At 32.2% G+C, this 24394-nt stretch overlaps 1 protein-coding gene across 1 annotated transcript; it reads right to left on the reverse strand.

Annotated features, from left to right (window-relative positions):
- Positions 1 to 5656: 5656 nt before the first annotated feature.
- On the reverse strand, positions 5657 to 6375 carry LOC146531685 (uncharacterized). The gene has a single exon (XM_085198239.1). It carries the CDS (start codon positions 6299 to 6301, stop codon positions 6002 to 6004), a length of 300 nt encoding a protein of 99 aa, XP_085054365.1. The 5' UTR covers positions 6302 to 6375; the 3' UTR covers positions 5657 to 6001.
- Positions 6376 to 24394: the final 18019 nt, after the last annotated feature.

Genomic DNA, 24394 nt, shown 5'->3' on the forward strand with positions numbered 1-24394 from the left:
GTACATTAATTAATAAAAAAGGTCGAAAACTAAAACCCAACTACTGAAATATCGCACTCTAAAAAATATGAAATAATATTCTTGTTAAAATTTGTTATGTACAAATTAGATACAATAGTTATATATTTATCATAATAATATAAACAATTAATAAGTAATATATTTTAGTGTATTTTTAATCTATGCAAATTTTAGATTTCAAATGCACAAAGCCTTTATTTCGGGTAAAAAAGGTTAAGTTATTTATTAATAATCGATAATATAATATTTAAAAGCAGAATTTATCCAATTTAGATCCGTCTTAAATTTAAAAATAATATTTTATAATAATATATTTTCGCACGCAGTATCAACGTGAGGAATCGGTCTTAGTGGTATATTTGTCACCAGCGAGGACGCTTGTGTAGTTGTACTCATATAGTAAAGGCTAATCCTCTAGAAGTATTCATCAGGTTTAACTAGGGTCCACGCCCACGCGAGCCTCGCCGCTTATTCATCACTATTATCTTTTTGTATAACTTGGGCAAATATTTTTTACGTTTACGTTTTTTTATGTAATTTTCTTAATGTAATTTTAATAATACTTTCATTCATATTCCAATTTTTTTTTAATGAATTTAGAATGATTAGCAGTTTTGACTACCTCTTTTATCTTAGCGTTCAAACAAACAAACAAACTCTTCCGCTTTATTATATTAGTATAGATAATCCATCCATCCATCAGCCTTTTAAGGTCCACTGCTGGACATAGGCCTCCCCCAATACTCGCCACTCCGTCCGGTCCTGCGCCCTTTGAATCCAGCGGGTTCCCGCTGTCTTCTTAAGGTCGTCGGTCCACCTGGTTGGAGGGATAATACTTACGAAATATTAATAACATATTAATTAGTATATGAGGCTACTCGTGGCACAGAGGCACAGAGTGTGACTGTAACTCGACGGTTGTAGGTTCGATTCCCATTCGGGGGAAGGAATTATTATTATGAATATTTTTATTTCTTCGTTAAGTTCCGCCAATCAATACACAATGCCTCGAATTTAATTTAATTTAATTTTTATTTAATTATTCTAATAATACTAACCAAATATTGATTTAAAAATTAGGTAGACATAATTAGGATTTTCCTTTAATTTGTTAAAAAATCCAAAAATTTCTATTCGAACCTCAGTTACGTCTACAGCAAGCTTCTAAAAAGTGAATTAATCAAAAGGAATGCTTACTTGCGAGTTAATGAGCCGACATTGTGAGGATAATGTTGCCGGTACTTAACGTGAACTACGCGGCAAAAGAATAATATGGTAGTTTGCAGAAAAGTTTCAAATTATTACTGTGGCTGATGAAAAGAAAATCGCTTTGAGCTAATTTAAGACACCGAAATATGTATCAAATCATTGTTTTTTTCACTTTATCTCATTATATTTTCATTACTCGCATTGTATAAATTCAAAAATTCAGTAAAAATTTAGAATACGTTGTGTTATTTATAATAATAAAAATAATTTTAAGCAATGAAAAATAAACAAGTCGATTCAAAGTGAGAACTGAAGCTGGAAGCAGTCATAAGAATAAGGTAGATGAAAAGCTCTTGTTTGAAACTTTACACAATACTCGGTTTGTTTACAACTGTATAGATTTTCGAACAGTTAAAAGTTCACTGAAGCTGTCCAATTTCTGCCTTTATATTACAATTTCTAGTTTTAACAAAGAAAGTTTTTAGAGATGTTTATGTTTTTGACAAATTCAAATTCAAAATATTCTTTATTCAAATAGACTATTACAGGCACTTTTGAATCGTCGAATGGGAAATGGGAAAAGGAAGTGCCTTCATGGGGAACACAGTGTCATAACACTAGGTTCCCAAGTTCCCTTTACATGCCTACACTGTATACTGCATAATATTTATTTGTTTCGAGATTAGTGATGCTATAAAATAAAAACTTCACTACTTATGACGGTAGGTACTGTTTATAATTGCAGATATTTTATTTTCCATAGCTGTGATGTTGAATTTTTATTTCGATATTTTTATAGGTCAAAGATATTTTTTATGTCACTACTATAAGTTTAGAATGTATTTAAAAAGTTTTTAATGCATTATTATTTATACTTCTGGTTTGGAACAATACTAATTATGTTTGCTTTGAAATTGTAATTATTGGTACTACACTTTACTACATTTATAAGTAACGTTTGTAGGTAAAGAGGAGAAAAAATAGTATGGTTTTTCTGAAAGTTTGTTTCAGCATCATGGAGTTGCAAATTAGATCGTTGATTACAACGTTCGTTTCTTACTTTTCCTTTGGCGTGGTACTCTATTAAAATAGCTCTATAAATACTTTAAATGAAATTATAAAGTATATCACGGAATAGAGATATAATAAACAGGCACTTTGCTTTCAAACTTCGACAAACTGCGTTAAACTATTCCAAAGTTAAGACGCAAGGTCCTGGCCATTAAGTGAACTATTATAAACAGCTGCTAGAGAATATCCATTGTAGAGTCGATAAATTATGTATAGAGACAATTGAAACATTAAAACTATATGACAACTATAGCTGTATTTGATCCTGTTAACATTAATAGTTAATATACAATCAATAATTCAGTTAAGCAAAGCGAAGCTCTTACTGTCAAAAGTGTGTTCTATTTAATGTTAATTGTTGTTAATCTGTAAAGTTAAATAATGATTCAACTTCGTGCACTTTCGACTTTATTTGAAGTTTTAATTCAGGATCGATTTTGGCAATTTGCTGAACGTTCGTAATCCTCTTCTGGTCACCAGGTAAGTCCGCGTAACGCTTGAGTCGTACATTTCGGGATCCCGGAACGGAGTTAATCTGATTGATGATCCTTAGAGTTTTCATAAAGCTATTATATCAACTGTGATAATCTTCTTGTATTTTGATGGTTTTGCTAAGCTTTTCTATATAAATTTCGTAATATGGAAAGTTATCTAATATAATGTACACTAACGTTAATTTTGTCTCCGGAACTTTGAAAATTACATATCTAATTGCATTTATGGTAGATAAATCGATTAACGAAACCGATAAAACAATAATTAAGAACCAAGACTAAACAGCGTAACAGCTCTGAGCGTCTTTCTAAGTAGGTACTGGCTCGTTCAGTAAAGATCGGCTTGACAAATGAATTGTTTTCTTAAAATTAATCCTATTTACTCACTATTTTCATTTCTTCTAATGTAGTAAATGGAATTATTGTATAGTATTCAATCACTACATTTACTAAATAGTAAACCATTTACTAAACTTGAAATAAAAATTTAAATAAATTAAAATGTTAATAAATAATAATTAATTCCCCCGAGTGGGAATCGACCCTACGACCGTCGCGTTACAGTCACACCCAGGACAGCCTCAACTTAAATGTTCAGTGGAAGTACAGATTATATTATTATTATTAAGATTTATAAGGATTTGTCAGAATAACATTTTTTAGGTCTCATAATATTAATAAAAAATAATATCCAATATAACAAGAATATGATAATTTCATGTTCAGTTACTCAGTTAACTATATAAGACGATTTGTGAAGAGAAACTTACAAAAGTAAACTATGAGTTACTACTTACAGTATATCTCGTGCTTGTATGGACCTTGAAGAGAAGAGACTATCATGAACATCGAATCTTGGCAAAGTTACGGTGAGTTGCGAACTAACATTACAGGTGAGAGTCGTCTTCAAGTCGGAGCGTGTTCAATAATAATAGTAATAACATACTACTTAACCTTAATGTTGTTTGAGGCTTTATGGTCATATATTTTAAATTAAAATTTGAACTTAATATTAATATATCTACGAGGATCCCAGACAGTTTACTTATTTATTATTCCAAACTCACGAAAGAATTGTTTTAAGAAAACGTATAAAATCGATGATCACGCGCAAATATTGCAAGCCGGCCCGTTCATATAGAGTTCACCATGAGCGTCATTAATATTCAATGATTTATGTCACACTCATTACAAGACGGTTTTTTTACCGATTGCGTATAACACGTGACGGGGACGTGACGCCCATCACTGCCGATATTGGTAATAAATCACGGAGGAGATGATATATCAGTGCTTTGGAAATAGATCATTTTGTTTATATGTATAATATCGTATTCCACGTGCTGATAAACAAGATTAATTATTAAAATGTTTATATATATTTTTATATCAATCATAATTTTATAACACGCGTCAGCGAGCATTCGTTATGTTATTTTGTAGTTTGTGAAAAAGTACTGAAATATAATGTTCTCAATTTGTCATGGCAATAATTTTTAGGAAGTCAAATGCCTCCAGAATTCGATGGAGAGTGGGGAACGGAATGTATTAACACCAGGTTCCCTCTGCCTACCCTGCTGTGTGTGTGAAGCTGATTTATTTATTTTATTTCCATTTTACTTGTGATGCGTTGCATAGAAAAGTGAATATTTAGTTTATTTTCTATACTATTTACATCTATGTATGTACTAATTAGAATTCATAAGTTCACAATCTCCCAAGATATATTTGAAGATTTCTGCAAATAGATGCATCAAGAAGGGTATCAGGTCATAAATCTGTAGAGCCTGGGAGTGAGTGTAAAACATATGTCAATAGTAGTGCATCGTATTCAAAAGGCATACTCGTAGTTCATATTTAATAACTTGTGATTCTCTGTGCAGATAACAATAATTGAAATGAAATACAGGCAATGTTAAACAATAATAAAAAAATACTAAATTAATATTCAATAATAACAATATAAGGCCGCATTTATAATTTTAAGCGGCATTTTACAGAAATAATATTAAGCTCTTATTGTTATTACGTACTGTAGCTGTCAGTGGAATGGTTGAATTATATTGCTAACAATGGCGCTTAAAACGGTAATAATTTAATTTCACTAAAGGTTTCATTGGGCGATATTAATGCTGTACGTAAACAACTGTTATTTAATTGAATGGGCTATTAAATATTCATTATTTGATAAATTCTTGCTAGAATTTGCTAGATGTTAGAATTTTGTAGTTTATAAAATAAGGGAAAATACATTATAATATCTATTTTAGTGTACTTATGTTTTAGTATAGATCTTTTAGAAAGCGTTTTGAGCGTCGAAGAAATGACAATATTAAATATTTAATTTCCTCGAGTGGGAATCGAACCCACTACATGCGCTTACAGTCACAAGCTAATTGTCCTGCGCCATGACTAGACAATGTTTAATATACCTGCGCAGGTGCCATAGTGCAATAAGTCATAATAATATGTTCAGTTAAAAATTTATTTCTGCTGTAACATATTTCTTAAGCAAATGAAGAATTGATAAAGTTAATAGTGATGTCTTTATATTACAAATATAAATAAATTATTGATACAGTTACATTGTCCTAAATATACAAGGATCGTAGAACATAGCGAAAGTAGTAACTAGTCATTGTCTCTGGTCAGGATTTTCTGGAACTTAATGCGTTGGAAACAAAATTAAAACTCATTAATAAATATTCACTTTGAAATATTTTACGTAAGTTTTTCGTGTCTTGTTTTAATGTCTAAATAATTTTATAATCTGACATTTTATTATTAAGAACGATTTAAGAGGGAATCACATTATTTTATTTTTTCTGGCTTGGCCTAGTTTTTCTAAAACTCAATAAAGTAATATATTAGCTAAGAGGCCAGTCGTAGCGGTAGGGCATAAAGTGTTATTGTGAACGCGTCAGGTTGTTGGTTCGATTCCCACTGGAGCGGTGCTCGAAACCCGCAACTCTGCTGCGTGCGGGATACAGCGTGAAGCTGATTTGATTTAACTTTCACTAATTAATAGATAACTATATCACCGATAGAAAAAATAAGTGTTAATTACAAGATTCTCAATTAACAGCATTAAATATTTTTTTCAATTTTAAAATGCATTGATAGCATTAGTTCTATTGGACTCTTCGTTCTACGATACGAAGGACTATACAATTTAACGAGGCATAATCAGTATACTTATGACAGTACTAATAAAACGCACGTAAAATGCCTCTCATTTTTTCCAGTTCTTGAGGTGTATAATCGGAAAACTGGTTTATATCGAAAGTGGCAGAGTCACTATTGGCATTAGCTTCATTGATTTGATGTAAGGAATTCACGAAAGCTTCATAATGCTCCCTCCTATCAGCCTCATCCTTGTAGTGCCTGTTGTACTCTTTCACAAACTTCTCGAATAATGCCGGAGCGTCATTGACGTCGTAGTGTGGCTTATCACAGCTAGCCATAGCGACCGCGACGAGCAGGACGATGCAACTGAATATTTTCATTATTAACGCGGCTTTGTATCGCCTTATACACGAGACTAGTGATTATAATAAAATCTAGAATGACGATTGCGAAGTAGCACCGGTCACGGACGTACATATATACGGGTGAGCTGTGTAAGCGTATTAATTGAGTTCGTAATTCATAATTTGTTTAATTGTCACCGAGTCTAATGCGTTTTATACCGTAAGACAAACTAATTAGGTCATAAATTATTATGATACGATTTATTTTTCTATATTTTTGTTACTTATTATTAACACACGGTTTCAAGACTACTAGGAAATACCTACTATAACAGTTTCTTCTATACAACTTAGAGCAGGTTACAAAGGCTTGCGTTGGTTTCAAGTTTCCTTCGTTTCGGTACAAGGGTGTGACTGTAAAGCGACGGTAGTGGGTTTGATCCCCACGAGGGGCATGAGGGGCACAAGCGAGCGACTATAAAACACGACGGTTGTGGATTCGATTTCCACTCGGGGGAAAGAAATATTTAACATATTTATTGCCTTGCTCTGGTCACGAGATAGCGCGTGGCATGAATTCCGTCATTAAACATACAATGCTTCGAGAATTCGGATTTCAGAACAGAGGGTCTACACAAAGTTCTCTGATTCATGAAGTTAAAAAAAAAAGAAATAATGAAGATAATATTATTAACAAGTACTAAGTCAGAATAATCTGTCAGTAGTCAGACATTATTCTGAGTTAATACTCACTCAAGCATTACCTATTATTTAAAAATAATTTCCTATAATCTATGGCTGTTGAAACATAAAAGTAATAGGAACATAAAACTCGAAACAATAGGACTTAAAACCGTTCGCAAATAACTTTGATAAGACGAACACGCTGTCATTATCTTGAAACATATTTTGCTGTTTAGGATTGCAAAAATATATTTTAATAAGTGTATCCATCACAGGTACAGATTAATTTAAAAAAAATATTTGATCAAATAATTTCTTGTTCTCATCAAATATTTTTGATTTCTTAAGAATACAATATGACAGCAAAATAATATTCAGAATACAGTTGTTTATACATAATAATGTGGGCGACATAGTTATAGTAGTACATTATTTCTTATTTAAAACTCTTTAAATTGACATCAGCATCTAATACAGTTTATTTTATACATTAACATTTAAATATCCACATAATTATACAAAATGTATAAAAAATACAGCACTACAGTGTCCTATCACTATTATTATTCAGTTTATGTCGGCAATTAAATTCAAATGAGAGGATATTATGAAACTTATTAATTTTAATGGAAGTTATTTTAATAAAATAAATGATACTATTATGAGAGGCCTAAATGTTAATATCTAACAATAATAAATTTTAAATGCTAATTTATGTTTTTAGACGTAATGAAAACACGCTTTCGGTAGTTCATCTTTATTTGTATTTATTATGAGCCAGTTAATTTATATGTATGTTTATTTTATAAACATTGACGTCAAAAACAACAATTGGTTTTCCCTACACTGAGAGGTAAAAATTTTTTTAGCTGCATACTGAACCACGATTATAGCAGGGTAGGTAGAGGGAACCTAGGAACCTAATTAATTGTTGTAACGGTGACCAGAGTTGATAATAGCGGAATAATTACTTAAGGTTTTATTTAAGCCCAATGATTTGTATGTCAATTGTATTTTATGCAATATTTGTAATATAATTTCGATTCTAGAATCTTTCGGTGATATAAAAAAATAACCATTTCAACATTTTATACTTTATACAGTCTTAAGATAATCACTTAAGAAAAAGAATTTCAGGTATATACAGAAGTACCAAATCATTAAATCGTATAGCAGCAGTAAACAAATCAATTCTTTAAACAAAACGTAACTATCATTTTTATATAGAAACGTTATAGGAAATAAATAAATTTAGATCTTCGAGCGGTCATAATTAAATAGGTTGAATGTGAATACATTTACACTAAAGCATGTTGAGTATAATTAGTTTATATCATGAAATTAATTAACAGTATAATATGAAAATAGCATAATAATGTAGTCCCGTGTCCTCATCAGCTGGGCGCAGCCGCGACCGCAACGACACTCACATGCATGTTGTTATGAAAACCTCAACTGTTTTAGATATTGACTAGCGACCCCCTTGCGGCTTCGCCCGCTTTTACTACTGGATTATTCATAAAATGTATGTTTGCAAAGCACTTAAGAAAATATGAAAATTAATTAAACCCTAATGCAACCCGCATTTTCGTAGTTTCAATAAGGATTTTCCAATTGTTTTACACAGCAAGGATTTTTTAGTAGGTACCGTAATTTTAAATCTGTGCTACTAATCTTTTCAAGTACTTATTAAAATATATTTAAATGACTATTTTTAGATAGTTAAATTACTATTTTTAAACGAAAGAAATTATAAACAAAAACCTACCTACTAATAACTACTACAAAAAATATGAAACCAAATATATCGCGCTGAAATAATACATTCAACTCCAATTATCCAATTCGTGCAAATGCATCTAAATCTTCGTTGCTATAGAGACAGGCGGGTTTTTTTTTTTCGAGCTTGTGGTTAATGCTGAAGAGGGTATTCTGTCCCTGATGAAAAGCAAGCACTACGTGGCTGCCTGTGAGGAAAATTAAATAGAATGCATCGGCCGGGAATCCAACCCGGGCCGGAGCCCGGGCCGGGCGGAAGGCGAGCATTCTACCACTGAACCACCGATGCGTGTAAGGCAGGCGGGCGCGGCAGACGCATGGCGAGTGGCAAGCCGTTTCGCAGCTAGGATTTTATGATATTGTAACAACTTCTAAAGTACTTATTAAAATGAAAAACAGTAAAAGACAGTTTTGATCTACATTAAATGGCCAACGTAACTAATATATTTATTTATATGCTGAGAGTAAGGGATAAGTGAAACTTGAGTAACATACAGCTGATGTGTAAACGGCGTGATGTGTCAACAATTAAATGCGTTTTTCTGTAAAACTATTCGCAATTTCGAAATAGTGTAAAAAGTAAATTTTATCTTCGTTTAACGTAGAAAACTAATAAAGTATTTTAAAGTATAAGGATGAATACCATTATGGAAAAATATGACTCACAATAAAAAATATATTGAAATTATTATTTTTAGACAGAAAAATGATCACTACACGTTATTCTTAAAAAAAAAGAATATGCCGTCGCGGACTTTTTTGTAGATCTTATTAAGAGGAACAATACTCCAGTACATTTTTTTCATGTAGTACTTACCATTAAAGAAGCGCATGCGCGAAAGTGTCTCAACGGGTAGGACTTTATACACATTTGTCGTATTTATGTTAATTTACATAACAATGTACAAATAATAAACTATATATAAACCTTCCCTGAGAAATACTCGACCTAATGATGAAAACCGCATAAAAATCCGTTGGGTGATTTAGAAGAAGAAGAGTTAGAAAGTTCAGACAGACACGAAAAGCGACTTTGTTTTATAAGATATAGGATAATAAGCTTTCAATCGTAGAACAACGAGAGCTTAGTAATTGCTACGATAATTGTTTGAATAGCAGTATTTATTACGTCTATAAATGTATGCGCGCCGAGTTGTTTAATAAATATAAAGCTAACAAACCAATTATATTTTATAATTTACGCTTATTCTAACAATGTTCTATTGTAATCTTTTATTGAAAGTCTAAAAGCGAGTTTTTGTGAAATATAATTTTTTGACACACATAATTACAATTTTACTAGTGTTTTTGAAAAAAATATCCTAATAATGTAACTATTGAGAATAAAATACAACATAAATGATTCGTAGCAACCATATTAACAAAACTAAAAAACTATAAACTTATTACACTCATAATAAGGGTTTAATGATCTCAACTTAACTATAACCGTAATGAAAACCAACAACCTAATAAATCAGTTTAAAATAAACACATTAAACTAATATATGGCGGTAATTTCAAAACGATGATGTGCAATATAGATTCAATTTATCTACATTATGATATGAAAATATAATTTTCCTATAATAGCAACGTTTGTCAGCATCAGTACTAACCACCACCGCAACGTCGAATCAAATGCATGTTGATATCGAAACCGCGATCGTTTTAAGTAAACATTATTTTACAGGTGGAAATAAATATTAAATAAATTATACAAAAATGCAAGTTATTGCAATATAGTAATAAATATTTATAGATTATAGAAACATATATAGTGTATATCACTAATTACATACAAACAGGGAAATGGTCATTTCTTTTAAATTATTTTAATTTCCTCGCTATGGTAAAGACAAAAGGCAACGTTAAGTTCCGTCACTCACACAATGGAGTTTATTGACGTTAACTATTTCTAGTTTTAAACAATGACAACATAAAAAACAATAAACAAACATTTCTGTACTAAATGAAATAAAAAAACATATAAAACACAATTTTAACCTGAAAATCATACATATTTATTTTCACATTTAACCTATGGTCATAAAGAATACTAAGGAAATGTAAATAAATCCCTAATACATATTAAATGTTCACAAAAGCGAACATTGCCGCGTAACCGTAAAAGCGAGTCGTGCTCTGCGCTTCACAATAAAACACCCTTAGCTCAAACACTTTCTTCTTTGTGTGTCTACAAATGATTCTCAGTATATAATATTTTTTTATAGCGGTGACATTAACTTCTCTCTGCCGACCCTTACTTTACGGGAATAAGCATCAAGTTCTAGGTGTAAGACACTGACGGCCAGACTATAATTAATTAAAACATGAAATCCAAATATACCTGTAAAAACTTTTAGTCGATCCCGCAAGTAGCGTCGCAATGCACCAGAACGTCAGACATTCATTACTATGTATCTAAACATATTCATATACAATGCATGCAATAATGTTGCCAATACTGCTTGAACATTGAAAAATAACTACTAGATTGCTGTGAAAAACAAGTTCTACGCAGATAAAACGATTGCTTATTAGATTGAAAATCCTATTGAACTGAGGAAGAGCTTACAAAGGGCTATGATTGGCTCTACCCAACCGAGCAGAGAGCAACGTACTAACTGTTTGATGCAAACCGAGACCCGCTCAACGAAATTATCTCCTTAAATCAGTGAGAAAAGAGACCTTGTTTTTCATTTTACACCCTCAATGTTGTCTCTAATTTTTAATATTCAGACATTTTTAAAGCAGTTCGTGTGTCTACTTCTATAAAGAATTTCCTTTTTTCCTAAATTTCGACGCCTTTATCATATTACTGTATATAAAATGAAGTGCTTTTTCGTAATATATTTTTTAAGTACTTTTTTTATAATCGAATTTTATAATAAAAATCTTCATATTTATCTAGAAAATACTATGTAATTGCAGAGGGAACATTACATTATATTACAGAATTTCGCAAAATTTGTGTTATAAATCAGGTGATGTCTTATGAAGCGATTAAAGAGAGTGCTCTAGTTTATTATACTGAATTATTTATAGGACGCCTGAAATACGGACGGATGTGGTGTACGTTTGTCGAACGTCGGAAGGGGTGAGACAGTATGTCCGAGCAGAACGCATGAGAGCATTCACCAGTGAACCGTAAATGACCGAGTAATTCTTTATTGTTTCATTCGGTATGATTTATGCCCGGAATAACGAATTTCTTTAGCTATTTGTGCGACTGTAAATGCAACAGGTTGTAGGTCTAATTTTCATTCGAGGAAATGAAATATTTAATATTTTAAATTTACTAGGTTCAGCAACTAGACAAAGCGGTGTTAAGTTCTGGCACTCAACACTCAATGCCTCCAGAATTCAGCAGAAAGTAGCGAACAGAATTATTTTAACACTTGATTCTTAGGTTCCTTCTGTTCCAGCTATTTGTGTTTAATTATTTTCTATTCTAGATTTATACGATAGTAACGATAATAACGATGCGGATTCTACATTCTTATAAAGCAATTAACACTAAAAGCAGGGGAAAAGGAGCAAAACAAAATACATGTGTACAAATCTATAAAGAAATTTATGGATTTCCAGAAATTAGTACATTTCGTAGACTGAGCCTAAAACAGTGTTCTATTTTCAGAAACACGTATTTGTAACGTAATCCCCTGATAAACTAACGTAGGACCGCATATACGACTGCATAAATGGACTCGTTTCATGCGGAAGTCAAACTCTTCAAAATGTAATAGAGTCATACAACCAAAGTAATCATCTCCTTCCTGTAGAGAACGGACACACACGGATACACACGGAAAGGTATTGTGTTAAAAATAACCTTTCGAAACCTTTCTAAATAATGCCTAAGACGTAGTCCAAACGGCTTCAATTATTGTATCTTTATTGTCGTGGTTGAAATAAAGCTCTTATTATTAAAAAAAATATATTTCCTGATATACAAATACAAATATAATTTATTTTAGAAGTAGGTAATGAATTTATTAAATATTTAAAAAGGGCAATATACAGAAATAATTCAAAAATTCTTAATTTGACTTGAAAATTAATTTTATACGATGCAGGCAGTATATTTTTCAATTTGTTATGTTTTTAAAAATGGCCATATTTTTAAATATAGGGAAATTATGATAATTATTTTTTAGCATACATATTTTTTATGATGATGTGCGCAGACACATGGAAAATGTAAAATGTTTCTATTAGGCTGGCCGAAAAACTGAAAATATGTGTTTACATAACCTACATTTGAAAACCTAATTATGTTCATTTATTATGAAAGAAAACAAATCTAATTCGCCAAATATAATCCAACAAAATTTCCACTTACTGAAGGCAGCTAACGTATACAAATGAATGTACCATAGCAGCTTACGTTTATTTTGGAGCTTTGAAGTTTATATATGTACTTGTATTCACATATGGTAACCGCAAACTCATCTATAAATCATACGCAAGTTGTAGTCCGTGTGTTTCTATTCACGCTGTGAGGCCCGAGTGCAGCGTGTAGCGTCTGCGGGAGTGTTCACAATGGCAGGCGTCACGCAGACCGCAGACGGCGCATCACGCAGCATGAGGCTGAGGGTGCACCCTCGTTGTATGTGCTATTATTTTTATAAAACCATGTTGTGAGTCCACATTGGTGCATTGAAGCTATCTTTTAATTGCAATCAATTAAAAGATAAAAACGATGTCGCTATGAGAATATAAATGTTCAGCGTGAATTTAATATGTATTTTCCTAGTATAAATGTCATAAGGAAACTCTTCGCATTTATTTACAGGTAACTTCTTTTTTATATTTTTATTAACTTGGTTTTATCATAGAAAACAATAAAATACATAAAATTATATACGTGACGACGACACACAACACAAGAAATGTAAGTAAATACAGGGTGAGTCATATTGAACTTTCCGATTTCAATAAGGTGTGTATTAAAAACAAAGCGACATGCAGTAAAAATTATTTTATTGTTTGAAAGCACATAACATGCAGTTTTAATTTAGTTGGTTTTAAAAATGATATCCTGTAAATGTCTACCTCCATTGACCACACACTGCTGAAGCCTTTCCCGGAAGTTGTCCATTACTCGTCGAGTCATATTCAGCGGAATAGCATTGATTTCTTCCGTGATTGCAGCCTTCAGTTCATCGATGGTTCGGGGACGATGCGTGTACACCTTTTCCTTCAGGTAACCCCAGAGAAAGAAATCGCAGGGGGTTAAATCAGGTGATCTCGGCGGCCACCCAACGTCACCTCGCAAAGAAATGAGATGACCGGGAAACATTTGTCGCAGGATTTCCATTGAACGCCTGGATGTATGGGCTGTAGCACCATCTTGTTGGAACCAGATGTTATCGTTGTCATGATTCTGCATTAATTCCTCCAATTTCGGTTTCAGAAAAGTTTCAAGCATGTCGCAATACCGAGCAGAGGTAACTGTGACGACTTGACCATCTTCTTCAAAAAAATAGGGACCCCACACACCAAACTCTGCAATAGCGCACCACACTGTCACTCGAGGGCTGTGAAGTGGTCGTTCGTGTAGGTTTCGTGGGTTATTCTCAGCCCAGTATCGAAAATTCTGTTTGTTGACAGTTCCGGCGAGGTGAAAATGTGCCTCATCACTGAAGATCAAAACAGCAGTGCGGGGGATCTGCTGAATGTCGCGGCATAAATTTGTTCGTGTGTCTAAGTCTCTAACTGTTAATTCTTGCACTACCTGAATCTTGTATGGGTGAAATTTAAGGTCTCTATGCAGTATTCTGCGGACACTACTGAAAGATAATCCTAGTGAAGCGGCATGTTTCCGAACAGAACGCCGAGGGGATTGTTGAATTGAAGCCCGCACTCTATCCACGTTTTCCGCTGACGTTGACGTCCTAATTCGGCCTTGTGGTCTTGTTTTTAATGCTGATGATGTTGCTCTAAAATTTGATATCCAATTTCTGATTGTTGGTCCAGTGGGAATGGGATCACGTCGACCAATAGCAAAATGTAAACGGAACGCACGCTGTGTTGTGATCACGGAGCCGCCATTTTTAATAAACTCTTCAACTACGAACGCACGATGTTGTCCCGACCAAGCCATTGCTCACACTAAAACTGCATGTCATGGCGCGTCTAATGACACCATCCCCACCCTTCTACTCCTTCCCTTCTTCGTGCAACGTCCTTCCAAAACCGGAAAGTTCAATATGACTCATCCTGTATAATAGCGTATAATATGTACGTAGCACAAACGTTTTTAAATGAAAAAATAATTTTTGTTTTAAAAAAACTATTAACTACTAACGTTTATATATTATGTTATGTAAAATATGAGGTCTGATTTTTGTAACCATTTAGTCGTTTATCTATATATATAAAAAGGACTTGTCCTCACTGACTGAGGTAAGACGCACGCACAGCCGTAATCGCTGTGCGTAGAAACGTGAAATTTGGACAGGTGTTTACTTTCTTAATCTGGACATCCACTAAGAAGGGATTTTAAAAAATTTTTACCCTAAAGGGGTGAAATAAGGGTTCAAAGTTTGTATGGAAAAAAATTTAAATGGGCACCGATTTTTATAAAATTTGAAATTGAGACTCTTAAAAATATTTCATTGAACACGTGTTTCATGGTTTATTAGAATTTACCCTTAAGCAATACGCAGACGAAGCTGCGCGCGTCCGCTAGTAGTACTATAAACGACTAGAATACAATAAAGTACCCGGATCGTTTATAGTGCTTGTTTTAAAAAACTATATGATACGTATTCGTAGAGGAAGATTCCTGAGACATTCTTTACCTTCTGACACCAAATACTCACTACAACTACATGTATATGTATGGATGGATGTGTATGAGATAACAGAGCTGTACATATAAAACTTGATGCAACTAGAGAAATACTTTAAGAATATCAAAAATTCATAAGAGTTCGCGACATCATCTATTCTGATAACTTTGATATTTATGTTCAAGTTTTAAAATGAAAAATGATACATGCATAATATATGGTCATGCAGAATATTCTACAGAGCAAACTTATCCCTATGAATATATCAACAAAATGAGATGAAAAACTCCATTTAACAGCGACGAAAAAATGACTTCAGAAGAACTTAAGAGCAACAAAAATGATGACACTTATATCATACCAAGTAATGAAAAGAGAGTTAAGAGAAGTAGGGGGAGACCTTTATAAATATTGATAATCAATGTATCGACTTAAATAATTGGTTGCAATTTGGTTCAGAAGCCAAATATTTCTCAAAACTTTCACTAGCAATGTACAGATGAGTTCAGTTAAATATTGCGAATGAATTTTATATCGAAATATCAGATGACAGGTGCCTACACTCGTGCATATGTTTTATTAAACATTTAAAATGTATAACTCCCGCGAAAGAGTAAATCATTCGGCTCAAACGTAATATATTTAAAGAGTCATCAAATAACACGAATAATAAATTTTATCCATTTTCATAAAGTCCGCTGTTTGCAGAACATGCGCAGTATTTCAAACCAAATTATTTTTTAGCAACTCGTACATGGGTAATGACAGTTGCCGTATAACGTTACACAGGGTGGTTTAACGAGCAGCGTCTCATTTAAAAATACCGCATTGTATTTTGTTATGGCATTGGAAGCTATTAGAGGACAATATATTACTATATAAGTGGCACATATCTAATTTATAAATAGGCATATTTTGGTTATAAATCTGCTTCATTCTAATTTAAGTTAAAAAGTATATTGATAATTTTACGAAAGTAATTTCTTGTAATTCTATTTTTATATAGACTTGAAAGTCAAGCTCAGGAAATTGACTTATACTTTTAAGTAAAAAAGGAAGTTGTTTTTACTAAAATAGCCTATAAGATCGTTAATGAACCAGATATCAAAAACACGTTTTAATAAGAATTCAGTATGACTTACTAATATACAGTAGGTATGCAGTATTACTTTGCACTATACTGTGCACGTCATAGCATTTTTCGTCTAGCATTTCACACCGCAATGGCCCACATTTGTGGTATATTTTAAATGTACATAACGAATAATGTCATGTAATATGTATGTAACATGTTGATATGATATCAACATAATTATTAACGTAAAACATGTTATATACAATTTCCTCGGTTAACTTGTAATTTATTGAAATTTTACTCGAAAATATGACCGAATAACACTTCCATAAATTACTTCAACTATAGTCAGAGATGAACTGTAAATTCAATTAGAAACTATAAATTAAAAATGCTAAATACAAGCAAAAAGTTTACCGCACACACTACGAACTATTCAAATTTATTTCCGTACGTCGCGTCGGTCCTGGAAAAATCTGGTTAAAAGTCACGTTTGCTATAATTATATATGGGGTTCTGCTATGAAGTGTATTATCTCGAGGGAAGAATATAATGACACTTGAAAAGCGTCGCGCTCATTATTTTTGACAGCCGTATTCAAACATGGTACTCGCGAGTGTAGATTTCCATATACAATAAGTATCAATTTCCTTCGAGGTCGTCGTGCTCTTTACCACGTTAATAATTTAAAATATAATTACGTGGTTTTCATAAATAGCTCCGCAGGGATTTGTCTCTTCTTTCTTTTTCTTATTTACATAGAGTTCTCAACTTTAAGTAAAAAGTTTGAACTGATTGATACTATACGAGAATTGGGATGCTTATTTATTAAAATATACCATTTATTTAGAATAGAATTTAAACGTATGACTCTACATCCAATAAATGTCTTCAGAATAACACAAAAAGAATAGATGTGTTCTAAGAATGCACTAAGTTCTTGTATCATCGCACACAAATTAGTTTAATTTATAGTCGTATATTAGTAAAATATACGACTATAAAAATATTGCACAAACTTTGGTAGAATCTATTTATGGAATTTTTTGAACGACCTTATGTTAAAGACATAAAAACTATTTTTGTTACAATTAACATTTAAATAGTATTGTTTTATTTAAGTACAGAACATGAGGACGCCTCGAGCTGTTTTTAATGGAATGTGTCGGTCATAATTTGTTTCAGTAATTCGAGTCACCTTTTGCTTTGTTTGCATTTTACACTTGTAAAAGTGTATTATGCTAGTAAACATGCACTGCTTTTATAACAACAAAGAGAGGCATTAGATACTGTACGAGTCTTCAAAATAAATTAGTCAATGAATGTAAACATTGAAATGAACGTTTAAACCGTCCAACTGTGTACCTGCTACACGGTTGGACTATTTAAATGTTTGTTTCAGAGTACAATGAAAATTATCATGATAGTTGGTCATATTTTTAAAAGCTTTAATTAACTTGCAATGTATGTATGTGGGTTCGGGTGAAATCTTAGAGCTCAATTTTGAAGTAGATATCGTCAACCGATTGAGCTGAAATTTTGTATACACGTTTACTTTGGATGACAATGCACGATAAACTATGTGACGTCATTCTAAATGTAATATGGCGGACCATGCTTTTATGATCATATAAATTGTGTACAATGAGGTTATGAGTTGATAGTTAAAATTTAAAAGACAAATTTTATTTTCTCCTTTTTAAAGCGTTTAAATAAAAGCTTTTTCTAAAAATATTTTTTTGCTTATAATTTATTATATATTACGATTCTTTAAAACTATTTTACTGTTCCTTTTTGTGGGTCTTCAAAATACTTTTATCTGATTTCTATAAGTTTGTCTAAACGTTTCTCTATAATCTAGATTTATTTTTTATACTACAAGACATAACATTGTCAAATATTATACTAAAGTGTATTCTTACGTAACTGCAGCATACCGAAACAAGAACTAAGTTCGCAGAATGTGAACAAAATGTATCACAGTAATGTGACAGCGCACTGTAACGACTCTGGCATCGAGCAGTAAATATGTTTTAACATCTGGTTGCCATTTTTCTATACTATAATATAATAAAGCGGAAGAGTTTGTTTGTTTGTTTGTTTGTTTGTTTGTTTGTTTGTTTGTTTGTTTGTTTGAACGCTAAGATCTCTGGATCTACTGGTCCGATTTTCATTGTTTTTGTTTTGTATGAAAGCTGCATTCTCCAGAAGTGCTATAGGCTATATAACATTACATTACACATATAAACTAATATATTTTAAAGTACATTCTAATTTGACATGCAATTTATTCTGCCATGTTAATAACAACCGTCGTTGCTACGCGACCGCTACCGCGACGTTTTGATATTCATCCTTATGAAAATAAATATAATAGTCACTTTTAGCCTTTTATCTAGATTGAAATTATAGTTTACTGTGTAACATTCTAATAAATAATTAAGGAGATGTCACTGATTCCAAATGACCTAACCACCTACCGGGCGGCACAGTATGACCGACGCGAACGGGCAGATGACGTTGACGGTTTTATAAATTTTCATACATTTTCGAACTTTATTTGTTGTTTATAATTAATTTAAAATACACTTTGATTGTCTTCTTATTTTATATGATATTGCCCGCTAAAATTATCCTACTTAATAGAGAGAAATGTTTAGTTATTTCGTAGAGTCGATATCTATGTACGCACGTACGGAAAACTTTAGGTACTTTTTCTAATATTAAGAATACCTATCCTTTAGTTACTTTTAATCCTTTTGTTAGTTCATTTCAATAACTCAGATAATTTTTTCTAATAATGTGTATCTACTTATTATTCTTTTTGATTATTTGAGCTTATATTCTCTTACTAATTCTATTGAGAATTGAAAATAATTTCATGAATATATTTAATAAATATTCTTACAGTTGAAGCAGGCGTAGCCGCGTACGGGTCCACTAGTCTTATATAAAACTGATATGTATATATGTTATATTTCACGATTGCGCATAAATAAAAAGTGGGGGTGAATATGGAGCTCGTGTTGCATCGTGTTTAGGGTACTTTTGAAACACATTTTTAAGAGTGCTACTTTATGAAAACTTCATAAATCAAAACTATATTAGTGAAAACTAGTGACTGTCCGCGACTTTGTTTGTATGAACTTTATGGACCTATAATTATTTTAGCAATCACGAAATACCAAGATACTCCGTTCCTGTAAAATAAACTCATTAACTAATAACGTATTATTGAAATAAATAATGTTATAGACATAAATAAATTATTACGCATAAAATAAACGTACATTCCGTTCCACAATTAATTATAATTAAATGCATTCTGCATTATGCTGTGTTGAACTTCAGTGCTTAATATAACCTATACTCGTACAGTGAACTTAATTCGTAATGTACGTATCAAATACGAACTAACTATGCCAGTGTGCACGCGCTCTTACACTCGCTACAATATTCAGTTCATTGTATGGCAATCTGTGACAGCTGGTGGCTTGTAGGGATGTCGCTTTTATTGCTAAGAATTGTATTAAAATGTTATTCTTAATATTCATCAATTACAAGTAATTATATAAAAGTATGGCAACTAAATAATATTTCATTGTCTAAACATGACGGTTGTAGATTCGAATCCGACTTTGAGGAATAAACTATTTAATATTTTCATATCCTTGGTCTAGTAACAAGACAAAGCGTAAACTCCGCAACTCGATACCTCCAGAATTCGTCAAAAAATGGGGAACGGAAGCTTTTTTGGGAAGGGAGTGTCTTAACAGTAGTATTCTGGGCTCGCTGTTCCTATTCTGAAATGTGCGGGAAAACAACGGGAAACTAAAAACAAAATATAATTCACAACCCTAACTGTAGACTTAGAAGCGCAAAATTTGCTTTAGATAATTTATGATTCCATATTATCAATGCTACGAATGTGGATATTTGACTCTGGTGTAGCGACGTTGAGAGACGAGAATCAGAATAAATAAGTAGGTATTTAATTATTTACTTGGTAATGTCGATACATTTAAGATTAAATTATGCTATTGAAATTAATTTACAGGTGAATTTTTCTTCTTTACTGTAGGTATAAGAGAGAAATTGTGGCTTATAGTTTTATTGACAACTAAAATAGTCCGATCTAAAAAGTTATGAATAGTATAATTACTATAAAAGAGCTAGTCTTTCAGAATCTTCAAACGGCGGGACTTTCTTGAATCAAGTTAAAACCTTAAATTAAGTCACCTTTGATAAAAGCGCTAATTAGAATTATACTGGGTTTGTAAGTCTCTATAATTTAAACATGTCGACAATTTTATCTAATCTTTTCGCTTAATCCCGCCAGCCTGCCAACTCGCTTACGAGTATAGGCAGACGTTGTTGATCGCTTAAATCTGGAAGAGGAAGGTTACAGTAGTAAACTACAAAGAGTAGTAGAAAATAATTTGTAGGCTATTAAATTTATATTTATGTATTTATCTTACTTATTTTAACTTTTCTTACTCAAAAGTAAAATTTTTGGAATATAATATGTCAGGGGAGTGCTCTGCATCCGCAATGAGGACAACAATGTATCACCAGGATATTACCTGTCAAGTGCCGCGCGACCACCGACAGCCACTGAGACCACCGCTAGTGACGGTGTACTTTACCATAACTTTAAATAGCTTTTACTTCGACGAACATAAATCATTCTCACTAATATTTGTATAGCTTAAAACATTTGGTTCACAATATAAGAACGATATATACATTTTAAATATAAAGGTAATAAAACAGGATCAGTTTCCAGGGTGTTTTATCAATTAATTTTTCGTAAGTCCATTAATTGTTCTCATGCCTACGAAAAACTGGAAACCTGCCGCGCCGCTACAAGCGGTAGCGAGAGGAATGCGAAATAAAAATACATTGCTGAAATAACTTTATAATTTATTTCATAGCGCAATTAAAAATTGTTTAGTCTCTTCGTTTATTTAAAGCCCACTAAATGCATTGTTCATATGTTCTATTGCAGAACACCACTTCTATTTAGACGATGCAGAGTTAGATATTTCACAACAACGTACTTTTTGTATGATATAAATATTTTAAATATAGCGCACGTCATTGTGTTGCTCTTATAAGACTGTAATGTCGACCACAGATAACTATTTAAAAACGGACTAATTGTTAGCGATATATATAAATATTTATAGGTGCTCTTGAAATCATTAATCACTAAAACGAATATTTGTATAATATTTTTACAAAATTTGAAACTGTTAATCGGTTATTTAAAGTAAATTTGAATAATATTAATTTACGAATTCATTCCGAGCTAGTGAAAGCCAATATTGCAACAACCGGATAAAATTCAATAGTGCATACGTTAACTCTTTCTTCATTACTCTTCGTAGAGTGGACTGAGCTACTCACTTTACATTTTTAGCACTTTTCAGGCACTTTATATGCTGATAGCAGTATCTACCTAACGACGTACTCGAATAATGCACTTTATAGGTGTATTTGTACTTCTCTTTACAAATAATCATCTCATTACTAAAACAAAGACCGCAAAAAAAAAAATTGTTTCAAGTTCCACCTCATGTCTCGATATCTTGAAAGTAAAAGCTGCATAAGATGAATTAACAATAGCAACCGATCATCAAGCGTTGCATAATTAAGACTTTACTAGCCAAAACTAACTTTGCCCTAGTATTTACAATGAATTCAATGAAAAGACAAAATATATAAGGTGAAAGGTAAGTTACTACTTCTCAAACTGCAAAAAAGGAGAAAGGAGTCTTACTACTTACGGTAGTATAAGTTAATTATTTATAAGTAATCAGATATCATATTGATATTGCCGATTGATTGTTAGTTTTTTTTATAGCTACACTATACCTCAGTTAGGCATTAATTCTATATACTCTAACTCCCATTTGCAACGTCCTGTCGACCTCGATACTATTATATTATGGAACATTGTAGTATGCAACAATAATAGTTAAGCTTTAATAAAATACAATGTCGACGTTTACAATCCCACAGGCCACAAGCAACACACAAGCCGTGACAAATTCAAATGGAATTCAGTAAATAGCGGAATAACTCATCAGCTCGGATATTCGCAAAGCTGTGCGCCAAATGTCATCATATACTTCCGGTTAAATTGCTTTATTCATTTTACCATAAATAACGCATCCAATCGGCTCTCGCATATTGGCTAGGATATAGCCATGGGCTATTTTTAATGTTCACAAATATACATAATTTTTTTACTAAATTTAGCGGATATCGACGATAACCATATAAAAATGGGTTTCTAGCAAACGTGAATATTAACAATGAAAGTTGTAGATTCATTTAATTTATATTTTCATTAATAATATGCATTAGTATTTCAGACAGTATCAGTAATCAAATATCTCATCTATTCACGTCTCGGATGTATAGACATAATATATATATAAATAGCAGTAGCTCCTAAGTTAATAAAAGTAGTAGGGGTAGTAGGTAGAGTAAATACAATTTAAGTCTATCCGTATTGCGCTCTAACGATTGTAGAGAATTTTATTTGACTTGCTTTGTTCGCAATGTACAGGGCCACATGTTCAAGTTAGTGAGTACGAATACTGTCTTAGCTACATATTAGACTAATAATTCTGAAAATTTGAAGAGCTGTTAAACATTTTTGAAACATAGTTACGTGTCCGTTACGTGCGTGTCAAAGTAACTTAAAATAACTTATTAGAAAACAACAATTTACATCTATCCAAAGGTTGTCAAATAGAAATACGAAAATACGCCAAAATGTTCTCAGAAAAGGACGGTAGGTACGTCACTGCTTTGCTTCGCTCTAAAATTTGCGGGGACACTACCCTGATATACAGTTACGTTGAATTACGAAAATTAAAGTTTAGTAAAATTCTTCTTACATCTTCTCACCGCGTTCCTCCCCAACTCAAATCCTTATCAAAATCTATTGGGTAACTTCACTTTAAAATTTGACAAGCAATAAGACGTTACAGTGCAAATGAAACTGAATATTGGTAAATTATGCAAACTTACAATATAACTGCATGCACCCGAAAATTTAAGCTTACTTACTATATTAACATATAGTTGAACGGCGAATGCAACAGTCATTATGTACATGCATAACCTATTATGCATATTAAATAACATTTGAATTTATTTATAAACAAAATGGCTCATAATTAAATAGTCTTTATATATTGTATAGACATTATGCAGCAATCATTTTTATATTTTTTTCTGTACGACAAACTAACTAACACATTTCTTTTAAAAACGCGTATGACAATCAGCTAGAAGAAGAGCTATAGGTATATAAAATACATAACAAGACCTGTAATCATCATTTTTTAAATTGTTACCGAAAATGTAACAGAAACATAGCAAGCCCATACACGAGTATATCCATACAAATAAACAAACTTGAATGAAATATCCCCATAGCCCACTAAACTACTTTGGCTAGGAAGCACAGTACAACTGTGAAGCGTATTCAGAGTTCCGCCCCTATGTTTGCTCATACGTCACGAGTGCTAACAGTACAGTCGGGCCTGGCTGTGTACTTGCACGAACCGAATATTAACTACACAGAACATCTCATCACTGAACAACAGAGGCCATACGGCAGCAAAGATATAATAGATTAATGAATTACCTATGCTTATAATATGTATGATATTATACCGTCAGTTATTTTTTAAAGTATTTAGTAGAAGATCTAATACCTGATATAATTAAATGAAGTATGTAATATTATTATTCAAATTACATAAACATTGT

This window comes from Heliconius melpomene, chromosome 15 (genome assembly GCF_056956725.1).
Source record: "Heliconius melpomene rosina isolate 202511_hmr_F chromosome 15, ASM5695672v1, whole genome shotgun sequence".
Lineage (NCBI taxonomy): Eukaryota > Metazoa > Arthropoda > Insecta > Lepidoptera > Nymphalidae > Heliconius > Heliconius melpomene.

Bases quoted from the DNA above. Each gene is read 5' to 3' on its own strand.
- LOC146531685 (XM_085198239.1), bottom strand. From the start codon at position 6,301: ATGAAAATATTCAGTTGCATCGTCCTGCTCGTCGCGGTCGCTATGGCT.